Source organism: Hypanus sabinus, chromosome 4 (genome assembly GCF_030144855.1).
Source record: "Hypanus sabinus isolate sHypSab1 chromosome 4, sHypSab1.hap1, whole genome shotgun sequence".
Classification (NCBI taxonomy): Eukaryota; Metazoa; Chordata; class Chondrichthyes; order Myliobatiformes; family Dasyatidae; genus Hypanus; species Hypanus sabinus.
In genome coordinates, this window is record NC_082709.1 from 15,194,127 (window position 1) to 15,221,280 (window position 27,154).

At 41.3% G+C, this 27,154-nt stretch overlaps 1 protein-coding gene across 5 annotated transcripts in view; it reads right to left on the reverse strand.

Moving 5' to 3' along the window:
- The window catches only part of LOC132392508 (sodium-driven chloride bicarbonate exchanger-like), a 274,073-nt gene that overhangs the window by 129,913 nt on the left and 117,006 nt on the right, over positions 1-27,154 (reverse strand). For all 5 annotated transcript variants that reach the window (XR_009511566.1, XM_059966455.1, XM_059966453.1 and 2 more), the window contains 2 exons: positions 18,473-18,616; positions 8,667-8,805 (listed from right to left, as the gene is read on the reverse strand). Coding sequence is in view for 4 of the 5 variants with exons in the window: in XM_059966455.1 (XP_059822438.1) it covers positions 8,667-8,805; positions 18,473-18,616 (283 nt within the window). In the remaining variant the exon portion in view is untranslated. The remainder of the gene's footprint in view (positions 1-8,666; positions 8,806-18,472; positions 18,617-27,154) is intronic.

Consider the following 27,154-nt stretch of genomic DNA (forward strand, 5'->3'; position numbering starts at 1 on the left):
AGCCATCCCCCCTCCCCTTAACCCTTCCCCCCTTAACATCCCCATCTAAAAAAAAAGAGAAAAAAAGAAAGAAAGAAAGAACAATTACCTGGATATCGGAGGATCCCCACATGCACCATGGAGTTCAGAATAACTTTAGTATATATCTTTATTTTTTTCCCCAAATAATTAATAATTTTATCTTCAAAGGACCAATATATTTAATCCTATCTTTTGTAGATTGGGGTGCCAAATTTTCAAAAATATATCATATTCATTTCTTTTAAGTAATTTTTTCCAAGTGGAATGCAGCTACACATTTCATTATCCCAACGGTCCATAGTAAAGTATGAATCTGATTTCCAAGTAACTGCAATAGCTTTTTTGGCTACTGCCAATGCAATCCTTATAAATTTTTTCTGATATTTATTCAATTCAGGTTTCGGTATTATCCCTTCAATATCACCTAATAAAAATAATTTTGTGCTATGTGGAAGTTGTATTCCAATAACTTGTTCCAGTAAAAGTTTTAGATTTATCCAAAAAGGTTGAATTTTAAAACAAGACCAAGTAGAGTGTAAAAGAGTATCGATTCCTTGATTACATCGGAAACATTGGGTTTAATCTATTTATTTTTTGTGGTGTAATATAAAATTGATGTAAAAAATTGTATTGTACTAATCTGAGTCGGACATTTATTGTATTTGTCATACTATCAAGACATAGTCTTGACCAATTTTTTTCATCAATTTTAATGTTCAGATCAGTTTCCCATTTTTGTCTTGACTTCTGAATTTCTGGTTTAATTGTCTGTTTTTGAATCAAATTATACATACAAGACATAAATCTGTTAATTTTTCCTTTTTGAATTAAAGTTTCTATTTCATTAGGTTTTGGCATTAACATTGTTTGACCCAGTTTATCTCTTAAATAGGCCTTTAATTGAAAATAACAGAAAAGAGTGGTATTTGGTATTTTATATTTATTCTTTAATTGATCAAGCGACATCAATATACCTCCTTCAAAACAGTCACCTATATATCTGATCCCTTTTTGAAACCAGTTATATAAAAGTTGATTATCCATTGTAAAAGGAATAAGTCTATTTTGAATTAGGGTTCTCTTTGCTAATACAGATTTCTTTATCTCATCATCCACGTTTACCTTATTCAATAAATCGATCAAATGTTTTAATACAAGAGATTCTTTCTTTTCCTGTATCCATTTGGATTCCCATTTATATACAAAATCTTCTGGTATATTTTCTCTTATCTAACTCTATTCTAATCCATGCCGGTTTTTCTTCATCAAAAAAAGATGCAATAAATCTAAGTTGATTTGCTTTATAATAATTCTTAAAATTTGGGAGTTGTAACCCTCCTAGGTCAAATTTACATGTCAATTTTTCCAATGTTATTCTTGACATCTTACCTTTCCAAAGAAACCTCCTCACACATTTATTCAACTCTTGAAAAAACTTCTGGGGCAGTTGTATTGGTAACGTTTGGAATAAATATTGTAATCTGGGAAATATATTCATTTTTACAGCATTAACTCTACCTACTAATGTTATTGGTAACATCATCCATTTATCAAGATCTTCTTGTATTTTTTTCAATAATAGCAAATAATTTAATTTATATAAATTCTTTATATCATTATCGACTCTTATACCTAAATATTTTATACCATTTGTCAGCCATCTAAATTGAGTTACTAATTGACATTGACTATAATCTCCTTTAGTAAGGGGTAAAATATCACTTTTATCCCAGTTTACTTTATACCCTGATATTTTCCCATGTTCTTCCGATCTGAAAGATCATTTATGCAACGAATGTAATGGGTTTGTTAAGTAAATCAGAACATCATCAGCAAATAAGTTAATCTTATATTCCTCCTGGTTAACTCTGAAGCCCACAATGTCTGGATCCGTTCCAATTAATTCAGTTAATGGTTCTATCACCAATACAAATAGGGCAGGTGATAATGGACAGCCTTGTCTGGTTGACCTTGTTAACTGTAATGATTTTGAAATTTGACCATTTGTCACTACTTCAGCTTTGGGTCTAGTATTTAAGGTTTTAATCCATTTTATAAAAGATTTTCCTAACCCATATTTTTCCAATACCTTAAATAAAAAGTCCCATTCCAATCTATCAAATGCTTTTTCTGCATCTCATTTCCTCCTCCTTTTGTGCCAAATGAATTGTGCTAAGTAACCGAGTTACATTGTCTACCAATTGTCTATTTTTAATAAAGCCTGTTTGATCCATATGTATTAATTTTGGTAAATATTTAGATAATCTATTAGATAAAATTTTTGCTATTATTTTATAATCCGTATTCAACAAAGAAATAGGCCTATATGATGTTGGTTTTATAGGAGCTCCATCTTTTTTTGGCAATACTATTAGGATCACTGTCGAAAAAGATTGTGGAAGTTTATATGTCCTTTCCGCTTGATATATTAATTCCATAATGGGAGGGATTAATAAATATTTAAAATTTTTTATAAAATTCAGGCGGAAAACCATCTTCTCCTGGAGATTTATTACTCTGAGGTGATCCTAAAACTTCTTCAACCTCTTTTAATGTAAAGGGCATATCTAATCCTTTCTGTTCTTCCCAATTCAATTTTGGAAGAGTTCTTTGTTATAAAAAATTTTCTATCTCAGCAACCTCATTTTGTGATTCTGATTGATATAATTCGGAGTAAAATTTTTTTAAAGTTTCATTAATTTCTAAAGATTTATAAGTAATTTTATTTGCACTTGTTCTAATTGCATTTATTGTTTTGGAAGCCTGCTCTGTTTTCAACTGCCAAGCAAGAATCTTGTGTGATCTTTCACCTAATTCATAATATCTCTGTTTAGTTCTTATAATTACTTTTTCTGTTCAATATGTCTGGAGTGCATTATAATGTAGCTTCTTATTAACAATTTGTCTTCGTTTTTCTTCTGTCATATATCTTTGGGATTCTTTTTCTAATTTTGTAATCTCTTTTTCTAATTGATCTATTTCTACCATATATTCCTTCTTAATTTTAGTATAACTTATTATCTGACCCCTCAAATATGCTTTCATCGCTTCCCATAATATAAATTTATCATCAACTGAATATGAGTTTGTATCCAAAAAAAATTGATCTGTTTTTTCATAAAATCACAAAAATCTTGACGTTTTAATAAAATTGAATTAAATCTCCATCTGTAAATCAATTCCTCCTTCTCCATCATTATCATTGTCATTATCAAGGGGGAATGATCTGACAGTATTCTCATTTTATATTCTACACTTTTCACTCTACCCTGAATATTCATTGATAATAGGAAAAAATCAATCCTTGAATAAGTTTTATGTCTATTTGAATAAAATGAATAATCTCTTTCTCTTGGATTAATTCTTCTCCCTATATCAATCAAATTCAAGTCTTTCATCAATGATAAAGTTAGCTTTATTACTTTTGATTTTGTAATAGCCTTAGTTGACCTATCTAGAACTGGGTCTAGACAAAAGTTAAAATCTCCACCTATTAATATTTTATCATGTGCGTCGGCCAAATTCAAAAAAACTTCTTGTATGAATTTTGCATCATTTTCATTTGGTGCATAAATATTCACAAGAGTCCATAATTCCAAAAAGATTTGACAATGTATAATCACATATCTCCCCACAGAATCAATTAGTACATTTTGTATTTTAATTGGTAAGGTTTTATTAACCAAAATTGCAACTCCCCTCGACTTTGAATTAAATGATGCTGCAATAACACTTTCAACTCAATCTCTCTTTAATTTCTAATGTTCTATCTTTGTTAAATGTGTTTACTGCAAAAAAGCTATATCTCTTTTTATTTTCTTAATATATGTTAAAACTCTTTCTTTTCACAGGTTCATTAAGCCCATTAACATTAAAATTTTAAAAATTGAGTAAATTAGTCATTCATAATACTTTGGGGAATCTCTTTAAAATTCTCCATGTTGCTATGTGTCTCCCCCTCAATCATCCAGGCAAAAAAAGAACAATAGAAGATAGACAGATAGTAAAGAAAAAAATAACAAAATACCCCTCTACTAATGTTGTGAATGAATTACATTAACCCCCTCCATTTTACAGGTCATGGCAATCGCCATGATTACACACGTAAATCCCACAGCAATCGATCAGAAGTTTCTCCAGCTCCCCCATAACAAAAATATATATATATGTATATAAGTGAACAAGAAAAAAAATTAATATCTCTACTCCCAATTAATATTCCTCAATTTTTTTATCTTGTTCCCCTTCTATCATATACTTAAAGTTTATTTGTATATTCTTCTACTCATAAATGTCCATCAAATCCAATCCCTATCTCAGTCTTCATCTTTAATCCATTTCATTTCCATAATTCTTTACCGCATCTCGCGAATATTAGGAAGTTCTTGTACAAACTCCTCCACTTTCTGATAATCAGTAAAAAATCTTCTTTCTTCGTCATCCAAAAAAATTATCAGTGTTGCTTGGTAGCTCAATATAAATTTATAACCCTTTTCCCATAAGATTTTTTTCACTGAATTAAATTCTTTCCGCCTCTTCAAAAGATCGTAACTTATATCAGGATAAAAAAGAACTCTTTTCCCTTCTATCATCAATGGCCCATTTCTCTTTCTGGCACCTTGAGCAGCTGCCTTCAAGATCTTTTCTTTATCTTGATATCTTAAACATTTTATCAAGATTGATCGTGGATTTTGATCTTGTTGGGGCTTTGGTCTTAAAGCTCTATGAGCCATTTCGATTTCAATTAACTCTTCCATTAACTGATTCATTCAATTCCCTCTTCAATTTCCAAGATTTCCGGAATCCATTTTTGAAAGAATTTTATTGAATCTTCTCCCTCTATACCTTCTTTAAGACCAACAATCTTAATATTGTTTCGTCTGCTGAAATTTTCGAGCACATCTACTTTATCCAACAACCGTTTTCTTTCTGATGTCCAGGCAAGGATATTATCTTCCATCTTATCCACTCTTTCAGTGTTGTCTCCCATCTTTTCATCCAATTTTTTAACTTCCTTGTCCATTTTCTTTTGTTTTTCCACCACCTTATCAAGCATAATCTTCATATTTCTAATAACTTTTTTTATTACTTTTAATTCATACACTATTTGTATCAGGACTTCTCTTATGTGTCCAGAAAGTTTTCCACCTTTAATTTCCTCCTGTTCTTCTTCTTCTTCATCTATTTCTTCATCTGTGTTTTCCAGAGAGTCTGATTTTACTTCTGATTCACTTTTATTTTCACTTCCATTCGCAGTTGGAACTTGTAGTTTTGTTTGCACCTGTTTGTGCATACTCGTTTCTTCGTGCATGCGCAGCTCCCGCTGTTTCTTCTTAGAGACCGTTGATATTGTCACAGCCCCCTGCCCTGCTCCATCAGAGGTGACATGTACTTAACCGGGAAGAGATCCAACTTGAGTACGAGGCTCCGCCAAAATGGCCAGACCTCTTTCCCCGCCAACTTGCGCTGTCTTCAAAGTAATAATTCTCTTCTGTTTCTGTTTAGGAGGTATATCTAAAGATAGTCCTGAATTGTTTATAAGTAGTTTCTAGAAGGTATTTATTAACTCTTCTTCACTTAACCTTTGTTTTATTGGTTTTTACGGGAGAGCTGGATTTCCACGTCTCGATCCTACGTCATCATGTGACGTCCCCCCATATCCTCATTTCTAATCACACGCCCAAAACCTGGGTCTCTGTACCTTCTCTCTGCAACTGGATCCTTAACTTTCTCATGGGAGACCACAGTCTGTGTGGATCGGAAATAACATCTCCTCCTCGCTGACACTCAACGCAAGTGCATCTCAAGAATACCTGCTTGCCCTGCTCAACTCTCTCTACACCCACAACTGTGTGGCTAGGCAAAGCTCAAACACCATCTATAAGTGTGCCGATGACACGACTATTGTTGGCAGAATTTCAGATGATGGCAAGGAGGTGTACAGGAGTGAGATAGATCAGCTGGTTGAGTGGTGTCACAGCAACCTTGCACTCAACATTAATAAGACCAAGGAATTAATTGTGAACTTCAGGAATGGGAAGTCAAGACACATTAGTCCTCAACAAGGGATCAGAAGTGGAAAGGGTGAAAAGTTTCAAGATCCTAGGTGTCAACATCTCTGAAGATCTAACTTGGGCACAAAATATTAATGCAATTACAAAGAAGGTGTAGCAGCGATAATATTTGATTAAGAGTTTGAGTATGTCACCAAAGACACTCACAAATTTCTACAGGCATACTGTGGAGAACATTCTAATGGGTTGCATCGCCATCTGCTATGGAGGGGCCACTGTACAGGATCAAAATGAGCTGAAGAAAGTTTTGAACTCAGTCAGCTCTACCATCAGCACTAGCCTCCCCAGCATCCAGGACAGCTTCAAAAGGCAATGCCTCAATAAGGTGGCATCCATCATTAAGTACGCCCATCATCCAGGAGATGCTCTCTTCTCATTGCTGCCATGAAGGGGGATGTACAGGAGCCTAAAGTCACGCATTCAACATTTGGGAAACTTCTTTCCTTCGCCATCAGATTTCTGCACAGATAATGAGCCAATGCTATCCCACTATTTTTTCCTCTTTGTCATATTAAATTAAATATGTAGTCTAGAAAGTGATATGAACCAGATTCTGATACAGCCATGAGTGCCCCAGAAGGTTAAGAAACAGGAAAAAAAAGTTCTTCCATTTCTTTGGGTTCCTGCAGTATGTCTCAAAAAAAAAGCACAATAGGTGGTGTCATTTTGGTGCAAGATATGATCCAAAATCTCAGGATGTTATTGCCATTTCTACTAGAGTTGCATTTGAAGTGAAAGAGTGGGACAGTGGGGGGGGGGGAAGAGTGTGAGAGAGACTAGGTCCGTACAGGGGCCGGCCGAGGGGCAGGGGGAGAGAGCACGGGGTCAGAGTGGGAGAGGGCGCAAGGTCAGAGAAAGCCCGCGAGCAGGTAGAGGAGGGGGTGGGGGGGGAGAGAGAGAGGGGGGGGGAGAGAGAGAGGGAGGGGGAAGGGAGAGGGAGGGGGAAGGGAGAGGGAGGGGGAAGGGAGAGGGAGGGGGAAGGGAGAGGGAGGGGGAAGGGAGAGGGAGGGGGAAGGGAGAGGGAGAGGGAGGGGGAAGGGAGAGGGAGGGGGAAGGGAGAGGGAGGGGGAAGGGAGAGGGAGGGGGAAGGGAGAGGGAGGGGGAAGGGAGAGGGAGGGGGAAGGGAGAGGGAGGGGGAAGGGAGAGGGAGGGGGAAGGGAGAGGGAGGGGGAAGGGAGAGGGAGGGGGAAGAGAGAGGGAGGGGGAAGAGAGAGGGAGGGGGAGAGAGAGGGAGGGGGAGAGAGAGGGAGGGGGAGAGAGAGGGAGGGGGAGAGAGAGGGAGGGGGAGAGAGAGGGAGGGGGAGAGAGAGGGAGGGGGAGAGAGAGGGAGGGGGAGAGAGAGGGAGGGGGAGAGAGAGGGAGGGGGAGAGAGAGGGAGGGGGAGAGAGAGGGAGGGGAGAGAGAGGGAGGGGGAGAGAGAGGGGGGAGAGAGGGGGGGAGAGAAGGGGGGAGAGAAGGGGGGAGAGAAGGGGGGAGAGAAGGGGGGAGAGAAGGGGGGAGAGAAGGGGGGAGAGAAGGGGGGAGAGAAGGGGGGAGAGAAGGGGGAGAGAAGGGGGGAGAGAAGGGGGAGAGAAGGGGGAGAGAAGGGGGAGAGAAGGGGGAGAGAAGGGGGAGAGGAAGGGGGAGAGAAGGGGGAGAGAAGGGGGAGAGAAGGGGGGAGAGAAGGGGGGAGAGAAGGGGGGAGAGACGGGGGGAGAGAAGGGGGGAGAGAAGGGGGGAGAGAAGGGGGGAGAGAAGGGGGGAGAGAAGGGGGGAGAGAAGGGGGGAGAGAAGGGGGGAGAGAAGGGGGGAGAGAAGGGGGGAGAGAAGGGGGGAGAGAAGGGGGGAGAGAAGGGGGGAGAGAAGGGGGGAGAGAAGGGGGGAGAGAAGGGGGAGAGAAGGGGGGAGAGAAGGGGGGAGAGAAGCGGGGAGAGAAGGGGGGAGAGAAGGGGGGGAGAGAAGGGGGGAGAGAAGGGGGAGAGAAGGGGGGAGAGAAGGGGGGGAGAGAAGGGGGGAGAGAAGGGGGGAGAGAAGGGGGGAGAGAAGGGGGGAGAGAAGGGGGGAGAGAGGGTAGAGAGAGATAGGGGAGGCAAGGTCTAGGTTGGCAGTGCAAAGGAAGTGGAAAGTGCAAAGAAAGAGGATGTAAAAAGAAAGCTGCTGTGTTTATATCCATGAGTGTGTGTGGGTGTTTTCTGCACGTAGTTTGAGTGTGTCTAAAGATCTGTATGTGTGAATCTGTGTCGGGGGCCGATGCTAACCTTGTGTAGTCGATCCTTTTTTTCAATCTTCTTGGATCTCCTTGCCATTAGACTAAGTCTTTGTTACTTGACTCTTTTAAAACAATCTGGAAACTGGTGTACAATGTTCACTCCACATAAGACAAATTCAAACACAGCAATTTTTACTCCGAGAAATAATGCTCATGCATTTTCCACCAACTCCCACTTAAATCATACATTTAAATCTGGATTTAAGAGATTTTTCCCTTCTGTATGGGTCAGCTTATCTATGCTTTAATCAGCTCAACCCAGAACAGCACATAAATACTACAAGCTTTCATTTGTTGAATCAGTGTTTAGAAACACAAATCACCTAGCAGTCTCCTTCCATTCTGTATCTTCACCATTATGCATGCAAATTTCATCAAGTTCAGTGAAGAGATCGTGCGGAACATGTTCTTCATCATCATCCTCTACTCCAAGAATGAACTGCACACGTTGGGATGGAGTATCTGAAGGACATTGAAAAATGAAATTAGAAAACCAATGTTATAAATTATTTCTTTTACAACAAAAGGAGCATTTCAGGTGAAAAATAATCTTCATTATTGATCTATTTCTGTCCGTCAGACATTAACTAATCAGGGAAAGTCCCTCAGGCATTTATGGTCTCTCATATAGGCAAAAATATTCACTAGTCGGAAGGCTAAATAGAGGTCAATAATTTACTCCAACAGCATAGCTAGGAAGACTTCAGAAAACCTTGTTGTGCCCTAATTTACAAAAATATATTTGCTTCTAAACAGACATAAAGGCTTTCACAAACATCCTAAGTGGCTTTAGAGCCTGCATGACCATTCAGTTAGCCAAACCTATCATAAAAGAATAAAATTATAGAGTCATAGAGAACTACAGCACAGAAGCAGGCCCTTTGGCCCATCTAGTCCATGCCCAACCATTTAAACTGCCTACTCCCAATGACCTGCACTGGGAACATGGCCCTCCAAGTACCTATCCAACTTCTCTTAAGCATTGCAATCGAGCTTGCACACTCCAGCTTGTAATGGCTCATTGCACACTCTCACGACCCTCTGAGTGAAGAAGATTCCCCTCATGTTCCCCTTAAATTTTTCACCTTTCACCCTTAACCCGTGACCTCTAGTTGTTGTCCCACCCAGCCTCAGTGGAAAAAGCTTGCTTGCATTTACCCAATCAATACCTCTCATAATTTTGTATACCTTTATCAAATCTCCTCTCAATCTTCTATGTTCCAAGGAATAAAGTCCTAACCTGTTCAATCTTTCCTTGTAACTCGGGTCCTCCGGACCAGGCAACATCCTTATAAATTTTCTCTGTACTCTTTCAACTTTATTTATATCTTTCTTGCAGAAGGTAAAGCTTCAATACGATTATGAGAGTTTCTTACTAAGATCAGGAGGATATAAGTCACCCCCATACAACACACACAAAATGCTGAAGGAACTCATCAGGTCAGGCAGCATCTATGGAGAGGAATAAACAGTCCATGTTTCAGGCGAAGACCTTTCATCAGGACTGGAAAGGAAGGGGGATGAACACAGAATAAGGTAAGATGAGGGGATGGGAGGGGAGGGAGTACAAGCTAGCAGGAGACAGGTGAAACCAGGTGAGAGGGAAGCTGGGTGGGTATAGGGAGGGGTTATGAAATAAAAAGCCAAGAGGTGATAGCTGGAAGAAGAGCTGAAGAAAAAAATAATCCGATTAGAGAGAACAATAGACTATGGGAGAAAAGGAAGGAGGAAGGGCACCAGAGGAAGTTGATGGGCAGGTGGGGAGAAAAGGAGGAGTAAGAGGGGAGTAAGAGATGGGAAAAAAGAGAGAAGTGGGAAAAAGTACTTGCAAGTTCAAGAAATCGATGTTCATTGCATCAGATAGGAGGTGCTGCTCCTCTGTCTGAGAGTCCGCTCATTGTGACAGTAGAAATGAGCATGGAACAACATGCTGGAATGGGAATCGGAAGAGGTGGCCATAGGGAAATCCCGCCTTTTGTGTCAGATGAAGTGAAGGTGCCCAATGATGCAGATCCCTAATCTAAATCCAGTCTCACCCATGCAGAGGAGACAGCACCAGAAGCAACAGATATAGTAGATGACATCGACAGACTTGTTGGTGAAGTGTCACAACACCCAGAAGGACTGTTTAGGACTTTGAATGGTGGTGAGGGACGAAGTGTAGGGGCAGATGTAGTACTTGTCCCGCTTGTAGGGATAAGTGTCAGGAAGGAGATTGTGTTGTCTTTATGACAGTTATTTAGTTTATAATATTTTCACTTAGTAATTCATTTGTTAGTATTTTCTAGTTAGAATTAGAAGTGTTTAAAGTATATTCATTGCCTGTAAAAAAATATCGGCATACAATGACACCTGGTTTCGCCGCGTCTTGTGGGAAAATACCGGTTTGAGATCGACACGAGGGTGGGGGCTCACCACGAGGCAGACCCGAGCAGAAGTTGTTTTGCAAGCATTAGAAATCACAGTGAGAGCAACGCTGTAAGTTAATAGATAATCGATATATTGAACTAAGATGTTAACGCCGATCCAGTTAAAAGTAACGACGGTCGATAATGTTTATGTTTTCGTTAGTTAAAGAGTTGCAGATAGTTTGCATTGAAGTGTATTTAAAGTAGTCAATGGCGTAGGTAAACTCTGCCTGTACACTGCACCTTAATGTAATGTAGTTATAGTCACTTTTACAAGTATTTACAATGGGAATGTGATATTAAGAAAGGAACAAATACTGTATCAATCTTGTATTGTTTTATCAACAGTTTTCACCATATGTTAATGTGAAGAGTGAACAGTAAATGGTTAATCTTACTGCGACCTGGTTTTCATTGACTGTGGTTTATCTCGGCGTTTAATTCGGCGTTATCAGTTACACCCGAAGGAGAACGCTACAGAGATCAATGGGGAGGGATGAATGGACAAAGGAGCCTTCCCCCATTCTCGCTTCGTCCCCTTTCCTTTACAGTAGTGATAACGGGCCTCAGCCCAAAACATCGACTACTTATTCTTCTCTATAGATGTTGCCTGATCTGCTGGGTTCCTCTAGCATTACATGTATGTTGCTTGGCATTTCCATCACCTGAAGAATTAAGTGTGTTTATAAATAGTCCCAGTCTTATTGGGGTTTCTGGTGCTCTTGTTTCCTGATTTTTTAACAAATTCTTGACTTAGAGTCATTAAGTATTACAGCGCAGAAACAGGCCATTTGTTTCTTCTCATCTGCGTCAGACAACTATTCTGCCTGGACCCATCAGTGGCACCTGAACCAAGGGATACTCCTTCTATCCATGTACTTATTCAAATTTCTCTTAAATGCTGAGATCAAACCCGCATCTAACACTTCTGATGGCAGCTTGTTCCACACCTTCAGCACGCCGTGAGTGAAGGGGTTTCCCCTCAAATATGTCACCTTTTCACCCTTCACCATCTAGTTCTAATCTCACCCACCTTCAACTGAAAGAATCCTGTTTGCATTTACCCTGTCTATACCACTCATAATTTTGTATAGCTCTATCAAATTTCTCCTCATATCCCTATGTTCCAGGGAATAATGTCCAAACCTAGCCAACCTTCCTCTATTACTCTGGTCCTCAAGTCCAAACAACATCCTAGTAAATTTTCTCTACACTCTTTCAATCTTAATTTGGATTCATTATTTCAGTCTAAACATCATTGCCACATGAAAAACACAGCTATGTTTTCTGAAGTTCTGCAGTGACTCTAAATTTGTGCAATGGAAAATCTGTGACATTAATTACTCATGACCCAGTCATGGTTTTAATCACACTTCAATGATAATAGGACATTAATACTTGTGAACAGTGCTACAGGGAGGAACAGAGAGAACAGGGAGTGTTGGGGGCAGGAAAGGAGCAGAGGGGAAGAGGAGAAAAGATCATACTCCTTTGTGTTTAAATCTCACCATTCTGAAGAAAAGTGCAGTGAATAAGCAAACGTGTACCATACATATGAACCACTAGTGATATAAATATATCAACATTTTGATGATTGTGAAAAGCCCTTCTTTCCAAATGGCCTCTTTTAAATCTGACTCCTTCAAATTAGAGTAGGATTCAAAAATACAAATTGTGAACCTCTGCTCTTGCGCTTGCTCTTTTGAGTGAGTGACTAGTACAAGAAATGGCAATTGAAATGAAAGTGTGTTCCATTAGTAATTAATTCATGAATTTTTTTGGAATCATTTCTTGTGCATTCATCAATTTTGTACTTATTGTGCTATGTGAACTGAAAACACTATTTAACCTTGCTTAGATAAAATCAGACTGTAAAGCTAAAAATACAAACTTGGTTCCCTTGCATGATGTTAGAACTGGAGAGACTCAGTGTCCTGTAACGTCATATTTAACCTCTTCAGATTGAACAATGTAGTATATTGAGTAGGTGTTCTGTGGAACAAGTAAAATTTCATGCTTTAAGAAAAACATACACTTTCAGATGACCCCAAATATTAAAGAGTGATATTAGACCATAAGATATAGGAACAGAATTACGACATTTGGATCATCAAGTTTAACCTGGCCAAATGTGCAGTGTTGCACCTTGGTACAGCAAATGTAAAGAGAGAGTACAATAAGGGCAAGACCCTTAATAGTGTTGAAGAGTAAAGGAAGCTTAGGGTCAAGTTTATAGCTCCCTGAAAGTGGACACGCAGGTGGATAAGGTGGTTAAGAAGGCGTATAGCGTGCTCGCCTTGATTTGTTGAGGCAGTGAGTTCTAAAGTCATTAAGTTATGTTGCGGCTTTAGAAAGCTCTAGTTAGGCTGCATCAGGAATATTCTATACAGTTCTGCTCATCCCATTATAGAAAGGATGTTGAGGGTTGAAATGTTTAATACCAGAGAGCATGCATTTAAGGTGAGGGGGGGTTAACTGAAGATATGGGCCAAGTTTCTTGTTAACACAGAGTGCTGGGTCCCTGGAATGTGCAGGCTGGGTGGTGGTAGAGGCTGATACATTAGGTATTTTTAAGAGACATTTAGATAGGCACATGAATGTGAGGAAAGTGGAGTGATATGGACATTGTGTAGGCAGAATTGATTAATAATTTAATTGGATTAGTGCAACATTGTCAACTGATGGGCCTGCTCCCGAGTCAAGAGTCATGGAGTAATAGAACACTATAGCACAGACACAAGCACTTTGGCCCATCTAGTTTATGCAAAACCATTAATTTGCCTTGTCCCATCGATCTGCATCTGTACTATAGCCCCATCCCCCCCCCCCCCCCCATAGTCCGCTCCATCCTTGTACCTATCTAAATTTCTCTTGAATGCTGGAATTGACTTTGACCCACCACTTGCACAGGCAGCTAGTTCCACACTCTCACTACCCTCTGAGTGAATGTTCCCCTTCATTTTCCCCTTAAATATTTCACCTTTCACCCTTAACACATGACCACTAGTTCTAGTCTCACCCTACCTCAATGGAAAAAATCTGTTTGCATTTACCCTGACTATACCTCTCATAATTTTGTATACCTCTATCAAATCTCCTCTCATTCTTCTATGTTCTAGGGAATAAAATCCAAACCTATTCAATCATAATTTTGTATACCTCAATCAAATCTTCCCTGTTGTATGGAATAATGTCCAAATCTATTCAACCTTTCCCTATTACTCAGGTCCTCAAGTCCCAGCAACATCCTTGTAAATTTTCTCTGCATTATTTCAATCTTATTTACATCTTTCCTGTATGTTGGTGACTTAAGCTGGACACAGTACTCCAAATTAGGCCTCACCGATATCTTACACAATTTCAAAATAACATCTCAACTCCAATTTGCAATACATTAATTTATGAAGCCAATGTGCCAAAAGCTTTCTGTACAACCCTATCTACCTGTTACACAACTTTCAAGAAATTGGGACCTGTATTCCTAGATCCCTTTGTTCTACCACACTCCTCAGTGCCCTACCATTAACTGTGCAATACCTACCGTGATTGGTCTTCCCAAGGTGAAACACCTCACACTTGTCTGCATTAAATACTATTTGCCATTTTCAGCCCATTTTTCCAGCTGGACCAGATCCTGCTACAAGACTTGATACTTTTCCCCGCTGTCCACTGCACTCCCAATCTCGATGTCATCCACAAATTTGTTGATTCAATTTAACACATCATTATCCATATCATTGATATAGATGACAAACAACAAAGGACCCAGCACTGATCCCTGTGGCACACCGCTGGTCACAGGCTTCCAGAGAGGCAACCATCTACAACAACTTACTGGCTTCTTCCACAAAGCCAATGTCTAATCCAATTTACCTCCTCATCTTAAATGGAAAACTACTGAACCTACTTGACCAACCACACATGTGGGACCTTGTCAAAGGCCTTGCTAAAGCCCAAGTAGAAAACCTCCACAGCCTTGCCTTCATCAATTTTCCTACTAACTTGAAAACCTTGAAGACTGGTAAGACTGAACATACACATGAAGCCATGCTGACTATCCTTAATCAGTCGATTCCCATTCAAATACTTATGAGCCCAATTCCTTAGAGTATCTTCCAATAACTTTCTCACTACTAATGTCAAGCTCAGCAGCCTATAATTTCCTGGCTTTTTCTTAGAACCTTTAAAAGATGTTTGCAAGAAAAAAAAAATTCAGATGTATATTGTATACATTTCTCTGGCATTAAATGTACCTATTGAAACAATGGAACAACATTAGCTATCCTCCAATCCTCAGGACCCTCAACTGTAGCTAAGGATGTTTTAAATATCTCTGCACGGGCCCCTGTAATTTCTGCATTAGTCTCCCACAGTGTCCAAGGGAACACAATGTTAGGCCCTGAGGATTTATCCACCCTAATTTCCCTCAAGACGGCAAATACCTCCTCCTCTGTAATCTGCATAGGGCCCATGACCTCGCTGCTGCATTGTTTCACATCTACAGACTCTGTGTTCATCTCAAAAGTAAAATCAGATGCAAAAAATCCATTTAAAATCTCCCCTCTTTCAGCACCTTGCTTAGATTAATATTCTGATCTTCCAGAAGACCAATTTTGTCCCTTACTACCCTTTTGCTCTTAATATATCTGCAGAAGCCCTTTGGATTGCCCTTTACCCTGCTTGCTAGAGCAATCTCATGTGTTCTTTTAGCCCTCCTCATCTCCTTAACTGTGCTCTTGCATTTTTTATAAATTCTCAAGTACCTCATTTGAGTTAGTCCCTTGCTCTCTCTGCCCCTCCATTCCAGCTGCAATCTTCCCTTCTGTACAGTCCCACTTTCCCTGGAAAAGAGACAATTGACCAAAATCGGAAGCCCTCCCTCCTGCACCAACTCCTTAGTCATGTGTTGAATTGTATGCCCTTCCTATTTCTGGCCACACTAGCACATGGCACTACTATTCTATGCTCTACAGTACTCTGTAAAGGTCTTAACCACTCATATATAGCTTGGGTGCCCAACATTTTTTATACACAGTATTGTAATGTTCTTTATGTATTGCACTGCACTGCTGCCACAAAAAAGAACAAATTCCATGACATGTGAGTGATGATAAACCTGATTCTGATATGGGTCGCTACTGAGGTCTGAGTGGAAAGGTTGGGAAAAAGGGGAAGGAGAGGGTAGAGAACACCAGAGAGACTTTCTGTAATGATCAAAAAACCAGTTGCTTGGAATCATATGACTCTGCCTAGTGTCTCAGGGCCGGGGGTTTCTGTACCCATACCACCACCTACCACCACACCCCCCACTCCATCCCCGCACTCCTTCTCTTCCACCTGGCCCACACCCTTCCCATTCACAACATCCATTGCTCCTGCCAGATTTACAAAAAATCTTAGGCACCTAAGCCTAAGACTTTTGCACAGTACTGAATGCTCTCAGTCTTCCTTTGATAAGGACTACGTGTGTCGAATCCCTCTACACAGACCCCACGATTTTACACAAGATTCTCTTGACGAAACTTCCATGACAATCGGACAGCTTCCACCATAAATTTAAAGGGTGTACTGAAAATCAGGAAAGGAACACTGAAACAGCATTAAAATAATGACACAAAGTTAAAAGTTAACAAGATCATGACTTTTGATTTCACAAGTGCCTTCAATACCATACAGCCCTCATTGCTGGGGGAAAGGCTCCATTCAATGCAGGTTGGCACTTACATTGTATCCTGGATAATGAACTACCTGACTGGCAGGCCACAGTTTGTGTGTCTTCAGAGCTGTGTGTCAAACATGGCTATAAGCAGCACTGTGGTCCCAAAGGCTCCCTTCCTGTTTACCCTCTATATCTGACTTTAGATACAACACCGAGTCTTGCCACCTGCAGATACTCTCTGATGACTCAGCAATAGTTGGGTATATAAAGGGAGGACAGGAGGATTAATAAAGGGCCCTGGTAAAGGACTTTGTCAAAAGGTGCAAGCTGAATCATCTGCAGCTCACCATCAGTAAGACAAAGGAGATGGTGATGGACTTTAGGAAGACCAAGCCTGCACTGCCCCGTTACTATTAATGGTGCTGAGGACCTACAAGTACCTGGGTGGGGGGGGGGGGTGCACCTGGATGACAGGCTTAAGTGGAGCACCAATACAGAGGCTGAGTACAAGGGCCGGAGTCACCTCTACTTCCTGAGGAGACTGAGGACCTCTGAAGCACGCAGGCCTCTCCTTCACATGTTCTACCAGTCTGTTGTCACCAGTACAATCTTCTATATGGTGATGTGCTGGGGCAATACATCAACACAGGTGAAGCCAAAATGCTCAATAAACTGATTAGAAAGGCTGGCTCTATTATAGGAGTCAATTTGGACATATTTAAGGCTGTGGTAGAACCAAGGACCCTACAGAAAACCCTGGCAATTCTGGACAATGTTTCTCACCACCTTGGCTGAAAAGAGAAGCACTGTTAGTAGAAGACTAAGACAACTGCGCTGCTCCAAAGAGTGCTATATGAGGTCATTCTTACCCTTGGCCATTAGGCTCTATAATGAGTCAACCCATAGCCAGGGAAGTGATTAATCCCTCCTGTTAGACTGTTATTAATCGCTGTTTACCACACCCCGCTATCGCAGACACCCTGTGCAATATTACTATCACTTCTTATCTGGATGGTGTGAATGTGCACCCATTACTGTATAATATTACAGTACTTCTTGCACTACGACCTTATCAGAGCGAACTGGAACTCTTGTAATTTTTGACTCGTAAATCTTGTACATCTTTTTAAGGTTTTTTATTCTAACTTACTTCTCTTCTAATATTTGTATATCTGTGCACTTATAATTCTACTGTGACACTAATGTCCTTTGGGATCAATAAAGTGTCTATCATCATCAGTTTATTATCTCCACTAAATCATACAGATTTGCTCATCAGGAAATGAAAATGAAAAATGGAAAAAGCTTCTGATGCTGGACATATGAAATGAAACAGAAATGCTGAGAACACTCAGTGAGTCAGTCAGTGCAGTTCTGCGTGCTTTACATCCACGGTCATTGTTCATGTGAGCAGTCTTGGGCCCATTATCTTAGAAAAGATGTGCTGACACCACAGAGGATTCAATGGTGGTTCACAAAATATGAACTATGTCATATGAAGAGCATTTGAATGCTCTGGCCCTGTTTTCACTCAAATTCAGAAGAATGAGGGGTGACCTAATAGAAACTTAGTGAATGGTAAAAGGCCTTGATAGAGTGGATGTGGAGAGGATACTTCCTATGGTGGGAGAGTCAAGAACCTGAAGACACAGTCGCAGAATAGAGGGATGGCCATTTAGAATGGAAATTAAGAGGAAATTCTTTAGCCAGAGAGTGGTGAATCTGTGGAATTCGTTGCTGTAGGTGGATGTGGAGGCCAAACCTGCAGGAATGTAGTTAAGGCAGAGGTTGGTAGATTCTTGATTAATCAGGGCGTGAAGAGATGTAGGGAAAATGGATCAGCCATGATGAAATGGCAGAGCAGCCTTGATGGGCCAAATGGCCTAATTCTTCTCTTAAATCTTATGGTCTTAGATTCCCAGAATGTTCCCACAATTAGACGGAACTATCAATAGTTATCTGTTTATTGGCTATGGAGTAACCAATTAGCCAGTCACAGGAGAAGAGATAATATCAACCATCACATTTCTACAGATCCTTAATGTGAAAGTTAATCCATTACCATAAGTAGGAGACTCCCTCCCATCCTCTGTGCTCGAGTCTCTTTCTCGATCACGCTTGCGATGTTTGTGACCGCGATGCCTATGCCGCCGGTGGCTTCGCCTTTCCCGTGGAACATGAACACCGATATACAGAGTCCGATGACCTACAGATGTGGAAAATAAATAATTTTGTGCACAAGCTTTGGTATATTTTTGTTGATTTTAATATTTATATCAACAATAAATTAACAGATAATCAACAAATATAGATTAGTTTGAGTTTTGTTGTCACTCTTGAACATCCAAAATCAAAAACATGGAATCAAAGAACGGTTGAAGTACAAGTGGCCATTTTGCCTATTGGTAGGTCTCCATCTCTAGTTCTACCCACTGTCCTTTTCTCCGTAGCTTTGTGTATTTTTCTCCACTATTTATCTATCCAATTTCCTCTTAAACCCAAGATCAGATCTGTTTCTGATATAGCTACTGGCAGTGCAATCCAGATTTCAACCACATTCTATGTAAAAAAAAAGTGTTTCCTGTGCTACTCTAAAATTCTGTTCCGTGCTACTCAATTCCTGTGACTTCCAGTCCAAGATACCTCCAGAAAAAGGAAGTTTTCCCATTTTACCTAGATCTATTAATATTCTAGAGTCCTATCAGAATTCTATTCTCTCTCTCTCTCTCCTCTCCCCTCCTCCCTCCCTCTCCCCCTTCCCGTAATGAGACTGGAAATTAACGCAATATACCATTTAAGGTTAGAGCAATATTTTACAAAGATGTTGCACAATTTCCTGCTTTTATGATTTCTGCTTTTAGAGATAAAACCCAGAAAGGAGTATGTCTTAATAAACTATTCTTAACGAGCAACATGGCACTGGCAACATTTTGCATACAGCACACAATATTAATAGATATTTTAGCAGATATACTTCTGAACTGTGATCACTGTAGTCTGCCGTCTGTAATTTCCTGTTTAAGGATATACTTTTGAACTGACTAAACCATCGGCTGCTTTTGCAGCCTCTTGGGGTATTCAACTAACTAGGATCTCGATTGTACAGGTACGGCTGGAGTGGTCACCACTCCAGGTGGACTCTGAGTCAAGACCAGATGATGGAAGACAAACCTGTGCTCAACTCATAATGAAAAAATGATACTATCTTTTGCCTTTCCTCATATATCTCCACAGTAAATTTCATTTTCCTGGTGTTCACACAATCAGCCACCCTGTTTTTACAATGTAGCAATACCTTTTTACCTTTATCAATAACTCAATACTTTGTTAGGTTCCTTAAGGTTGATATAGCAGGGGGAGTGGTAATGGGGACAAGCTCCCACTCCCTTTAAATGCTCCCAATTGTGTGCGCCTCAAATAGACTCTGACAACCGAGTCCAACTCCTGACCTTCAAATGTAGCTTAGCTACTAAGCTCAGTGAAACCATCTCTACTGACAGGAGACCATGATCTGGAAGAGGGGACAGTGAATAGTGTATCTAAGTTTGCTGATGATGCCAAATTGAGTGGGAAAGCAAATTGTGTACAAGATACAGAGAGTCTGCAGAGAGATATAGATAGATTAAGTGAGTGGACAAGGTAGTATAATGTTGGTAAATGTGAGGACACTCACTTTGGAAGGAAAAATGAAAGCAGAATATTATTTAAATGGTAAAAAATTGCAGCATACTGCTGTGCAGAGGGACTTGGGAGTGCTTGTGCATGAATCGCAAATGGTTGGTTTGCAGGTGCAGCAGCCTATCAAGAAGGCAAATGGAATGTTGGTCTTCACTGCTGCACAGATTGAATTTAAGAGGAAGGAAGTTATATTGCAACCGTACAGGGTACTGGTGAGGCTGCACCTGGAGTACAGCGTGCAGTTCAGGTCTCCTCACTTGAGGAAGAATACAGTGACTTTGGAGTCAACAAGTTGATTCCAGTGATGAGGGGGTTACACCACAAGGAGAGATGAGTCATCTGGGACTGTACTCGCTGGAATTCAGAAGAATGAGAGGAAATCTTATAGAAACATATAAAATTATGAAAGGGATAGATAAGATAAAGGCAGGAAAGTTGTTTCCACTGATAGGTGAGACTAGAACTCGGGGACATAGTCTCAAGATTCAGGGGAGTATATTTAGGACAGAGATGAGGAGGAACTGCTTTTCCCAGAGAGTGGTGAATCTGTGGAATTCACTGTCTAATGAAGCAGTGGAGGCTACCTCAGTAAATAAATTTAAGACAAGATTAGATAGATTTTTGCATAGTACGGGAATTAAGGGTGATGGGAAAGAGGCAGGTAAGTGGAGATGAGTTCATGGCCAGATCAGCCATGATCTTATTGAATGGTAGAGCAGGCTCATTAGCCTACTCCTGTTCCTATTTCTTGTGTTCTTATTAGATAGGGCAAAGGCAGGTTACTGGTGCCTTAAAACCAGACTTTGGGCAGATGGGGCTCATCAGGTGAAAAACTCTGATCTCAAAACTCTGCTGTTTGCAGCTAAACCCACTCATGAGGAAGGCTCATAAATCCTGGGAGAAAAATCCAGAGCTGGAGTCCCTAAGGCAGTCCTCCTACCTTGAGTTCAATGCTTATTGGCAAAACCTGTAACACTGCTGATACCAAACTATGCCAGTCTCTGCCGTTCCTTTGGGTTTATCAGATATGTGAAGAGGGGGAGCCTACTATGTGGGCAACAGCTTGTTCTCCACATTGTGTTACCCAGGCTTGCATATCTAGACGGATAGAATGCAACATCCATGGCAGACCCTGACTGAAGCCAGCTTTTATGCCTATGGAACATTTCTGGATACACGTTTATATTGGTACTTAATCTTTCCTCGTACACTCTCTTCGCTATTAACAAATCTCACTTGCAATCTGATTCTTTTGAAATTGGAGTGAATTCATTTTTTTTCTTGTTCTTCATGATGTTAACGGTTATGACGTTCTGGGAATATCAAAACCCAATTTTCATCACTATTAAGCTACGACTAAAAACTATGTTCAAATTTGAATGGACGTTCAGCTTCAGGTTGATTCAAATCTCTGACATCAGCCATCATGACGTTATTTTCCTGCCTCAATTAAGAGAACAGTTCATATCGAGTAGCTGTCAAATACGCTCTTTGTGCTTTCAGCTGTCTTATATGCCTGTTCACCCAATCCCTCCATTCTGCAATGAAATCAGTATTATGAGTCATCTGTTTATTCAGCAAGATAATGTTAAGAGCAGCAAGGCACTTCATGTTAGACTAGCCTATCTGCTTACATCTGTGGTTATTTTATGCTAAACACTGCATTAATATAAACACAAAAAAAATCTGCAGATGCTGGAAATCCAACCCCATGGCCCCAGCTATGCCTGACTCTTTGGTGGCTACGTAGAATAGCCCATGTTCCAAGCCTTCCCCGATAATGCTCCCCAACTCTTACTCCGCGACATTGACAACTGCATTGGTACTGCTTCATACATCCATATTGAGTTCATCAATTCCATCAACTTTGCCTCTGTAGACTCCTAGCTAAGATGGCGCCGGTGTACAATGCTCCTTCGGTCAATGTCTTCTCGATAGATCACATATTTCACATCTTTTATCTCTTTTACATTCGATTTTCACCTTGAATGTGATTCTGGAACTGTTTGCAGTTTGGAGATCATTTGGGTGTTTCAGCACTCTGCAGTCTCCGAGAGGATTCCAAGAAGCAGAGGCAGCGTGCGCAAACCCTGTGGCGAGAAAGCTGTGGGACGGGGTGCAGACCGATGTTCAACTCCATTTCACTGATTAAAGCGACAAGGGAGACTGAAATATTGCGTCGAGTGTGGATGGTGAGTGCCAGTGCCAGTTGCCTGCCTTTTGATCACTGGTGGGATCGCTCTGCCAAGGAGAGGCGAGACTGCCTTTTGATCACTGGTGGGATCACTCTGCTGTCGGAGAGGGGAGACTGCCTTTTGATCACTGGTGGGATCGCTCTGCCAAGGAGAGGCGAGACTGCCTTTTGATCACTGGTGGGATCACTCTGCCAAGGAGAGGCGAGACTGCCTTTTGATTGCTGGTGGGATCGCTCTGCCAAGGAGAGGCGAGACTGCCTTTTGATCACTGGTGGGATCACTCTGCTGTCGGAGAGGGGAGACTGCCTTTTGATCACTGGTGGGATCGCTCTGCCAAGGAGAGGCGAGACTGCCTTTTGATCACTGGTGGGATCACTCTGCCAAGGAGAGGCGAGACTGCCTTTTGATTGCTGGTGGGATCGCTCTGCCAAGGAGAGGCGAGACTGCCTTTTGATCACTGGTGGGATCACTCTGCTGCCGGAGAGGCGAGACTGCCTGTTGATCACTGGTGGGATCACTCTGCCAAGGAGAGGCGAGACTGCCTTTTGATCACTGGTGGGATCGCTCTGCCAAGGAGAGGCGAGACTGCCTTTTGATCACTGGTGGGATCACTCTGCTGCCGGAGAGGCGAGACTGCCTTTTGATCACTGGTGGGATCGCTCTGCCAAGGAGAGGCGAGACTGCCTTTTGATCACTGGTGGGATCGCTCTGCCAAGGAGAGGCGAGACTGCCTTTTGATCACTGGTGGGATCTCTCTGCTATGGAGAGGGAGGTCTGTGTGGCCAGCCAAAGAATGTTACCCAGGTTTTCTGTATTTTGAATATGGACTGTGGTCTTTTTTTCTGTTTTTTTATATTATGTGTCTCTTGCCCAATCATTCTCATTTTTTTGTGTGTTTGGGAGGGGGTTTAATGATTGATGTACCGATTCCATTTTTGTTATTTTTTGTGTGTGGGGGGGGGATTTCGGGGTTGATGATCATGCTGCCATTCTTTTCATGGCCATCTCGAGGAGAAGGATTTCAGAGTTGTGTACTTTGCACCTCTAACTTCCACCAGGACATTAAATTCACTTGGTCCATTTCTGACACCTCTCCTCCCTTTCTCAATCCCTCTTTCTCCATCTCTGGAGACACACTGTTGCCTGACATCTTTTATAAACCTACTGATTGCCACACTCATCTTGACCAGACCTCTTCCCACCCTGTCTCCTGTAAAAATGCTGTTCCCTTTTCTCAGTTCCTTCATCCCAACCAGGTCAGACTTGATGAAGGGTCTCAGCCCAAGATATCAACTGTTTATGCACGGCTTTGATATAGTGGTTCTGATATTGCTCCAATTCAAATTATCTCAATAGAAAAAGGAATTGAAGCCTCTTCAAAAAAAATGGCTCAGAAATCTACATATCTGAAAAATTTGCTGTTGTCGTGGTGGGAGATGCTAATTTCCCAAATATTGTTTGGCATCTCCATAGAGTGAATGGTTTAGATGGGGTGGAGTTTTTTTTTTAAAAAGGTGTGTTCAGGGAAGTTTCTTGACACAATATGTACAAGAGGAGAGGCTGTACTTGATCTGGTATTGGGAAATGAACCTGGTCAGGTGTCAGGTCTCTCAGTGGGAGAGTGTTTTGGAGATAGTGATCACAATTCTATCTCATTTACCATCGCATTGGAGAGGGATAGGAACAGACAAGTTAGTAAAGGATTTAATTGGGAGTGCGGGGAAATATGAAGCTATCAGGAAGAAACTTAGAAGCATAAGAATGAAACTAGGAGAGCCAGAAGGGGCCATGAGAAGGCCATGGCAGGCAGGATTAAGGAAAACCCCAAGGCTTTCTACAAGTATGTGAAAAGCAAGAGGGTAAGATGTGAGAGAATAGGACCAATCAAGTGTGATGGTGGAAAAGTGTGCATGAAACCGGAGGAGATAGCAGAGATAACTTAATGAATACTTTGCTTCAGTATTCACTATGGAAAATGATCTTGAATGATTGTAGGGATGACTTACAGTGGACTGAAAAGATACAGCATATAGACATTAAGAAAGAGGATGTGCTGGAGCTTTTGGAAAGCATCATGTTGGATAAGTCTCCGGGACCGGACAAGCTATACCCCAGGCTACTGAGGGAGGCAAAGGAGGAGATTGCTGAGCCTCAATGGGTACGGGAGAGGTTGCGGAGGATTGGAGGGTTGCCGATGTTGTTCCCTTATTCAAGAAAGGGAGTAGAGATAGCCCAGGAAATTATAGATCAGTGAGTCTTATTTCAGTGGTTGGTAAGTTAATGGAAAAGATCCTGAGATGCAGGATTTATGAACATTTGGAGAGGCATAACATGATTAGGAATAATCAGCAGGGCTTTGACAAAGGTAGGTCATGCCTTATGAGCCTGATTAAATTTTCTGAGGATATGACTAAACACATTGATGAAGGTACAGCAATAGATGTAGTGTGTATGGATTTCAGCAAGACATTTGATAAGCTACCCCATGCAAGGCTTGTTGAGAAAGTAAGGAGGCACTGGATCCAAGGGGACCTAGCTTTGTGGATCCAAAATTGGTTTGCTTACAGAAGGCAAAGAGTGATTGTAGACTGGTCATATTCTGCATGGAGGTTGGTCACCAGTGGAGTACCTCAGGGATCTGTTCTGGGACACCTTCTCTTCATGATTTTTATAAATGACCTGGAAGGGGAAGTGAAGGGGGAAGATTAGTAAATTTGCTGATGACACAAATGTTGGGGTGTTGTGGATAATGTGGAGAGCTGTCAGAGGTTACAGTGGGACATCGATATGACGCAAAACTGGGCTGAGAAATGACATTCAACCCAGATAAGTGTGAGATGGTTAATTTTGGTAGGTCAAATATGATGGCAGAATATAGTATTAATGGTAAGACTCTTAGCAGTGTGGAGGATCAGAGAGATCTTGGGGTTTGAGTCCATAGGACATTCAAACCTGCTGTGCAGGTTGACTCTGTGGTTAAGAAGGCATACGGTGCATTGGCCTTCATCAACAGTGGCATTGATTTTAAGAGCTGACAGGTAATGTTGCAGTTATATAGGACCCTGGTCAGACCCCACTTGGAGTACTGTGCTCCGTTCTGGTCACCTCACCACAGGAAGGATGTGGAAACAATAGAAAAGGTGCAGAGGAGATTTACAAGGATGTTGCCTGGATTGGAGAGCATGCCTTATGAGAATAGGTTGAGTGAACTCAGACTTTTCTCTTTGTAGAGGTAGAGGATAACAGGTAGGGGTGCACAAGATGATGAAAGGCATTGGTCATGTGAATAATCAAAGGCTTTCTCCCCAGGGCTGAAATGACTAACACAAGAGAGCACAGTTTTAAGGTGCTTAGAAATAGGTACAGAGGAGAATGTCAGTGGTAAGTTGTTTTTTTTTTGTTTTATGCAGAGTGGTAAGTGAGTGGAATGGGCTGCCAGCAACAGTGGTGGAGGCGGATACAATAGGATCTTTTAAGACACTCCTGAATAGGTGCATGGAGCTTAAAAAAATAGAGAGCCATAGGTAATTTCTAAGTATGTACATGTTCGGCACTGCAGTGTGGGCCAAAGAGTCTGTATTGTGCTGTAGGTTTTCAATGTTCTGTGTAGTTATTCCCCATGGAGATCTGCTGCAGAGGATTCCTGGCAAGGTCAGCATGGAGGTTACTATCTGCACTGGATCTTGATGAAAAGAGCAAGAACCAGGCAGCTCGCAGGATGGGGCAGGAACCAGCAAGAGTCTCTTGCTGGATCTGGAGCAGGCGAGAGGATTTGGCTGGAAGTCAGGAGCAGCTGGGCAGTGACTTGGCCACCACTGTTGACCTGCCAACTGGAGAGTGTAGTGGATAACAGTCGAAGCAATCTAGGAAGGTTGGGCACCGCCTGACAAAATCTGCTCCTGGCCAAAGGCTACAATTACCTCATCAGGTAACTGAAGAGAGTACCCAATGTATGATGCAAGCAGGTTGATTCTGTGGTGAGGACGGCAAATGCAATGCTACCATTCATTTCAAGAGGACTAGAATACAAAAGCGAGGATGTAATGTTGAGACTAAAAGCACTTATAAAGCACTAGTAAGGCCTCACGTGAAGTATTGTGAACAGTTTTGGGCCCCTTATCTTAGAAAGGATGTGCTGAGACTGGAGAGGATTTAAAGGAGGTTCTCAAAAATTATTCTAGGACGAAACGGCTTGTCAAATGAAGAGCATTTGATGGCTCTTAGCCTGTATTCGCGGGAATTCAGAAGAGTATGGAGTGATCTCCTTGAATCCTATTGAATGGTAATAGGCCTTGAGAGAGTGGATGTGGAGAGGATGTTTCCTATGGTGGGAAAGTCTAGGACCAGAGGAGACAGCCTCAGAATAGGGTAGTGTGCATTGAGAAGAGAGATGAGGAGGAATTTCTTTAGCCAGAGATTAGCGAATCTGTGGAATTCTTTGCCACAGACAGCTGTGGAGGCTTATACTTAATACAGAAGTTAATAGGTTGTTCCGGGCATCACAGGAAATGGGAAGAAGGCAGGAGATTGGGGCTGAAAATTGGATCAGCCATGATGAAGTGGCAGAGCAATTCGATGGGCTAATTGACCTATTTGTGCTCCTATACCTTATGGTCTAACATCTAGAATATACATCAAGCAAGAATTTCAACCATTTTGGTCCAGATCATGACTGGCACTGTTCACTCACTGAAGAAACAACGTTTACAAACATTCAAGAATTAAGCTGGCAGACAGAATCATCCTGAAATCATAGAAAGATGCTTCATGAGCAGATCTTTACCAAAACAATTCCAGGTGGACTGAACAAAGTTGTCATCCCAGTCACCATAAACATCCTGGTGAATTCAGCAGCTTTTCCCTCAAGTTCA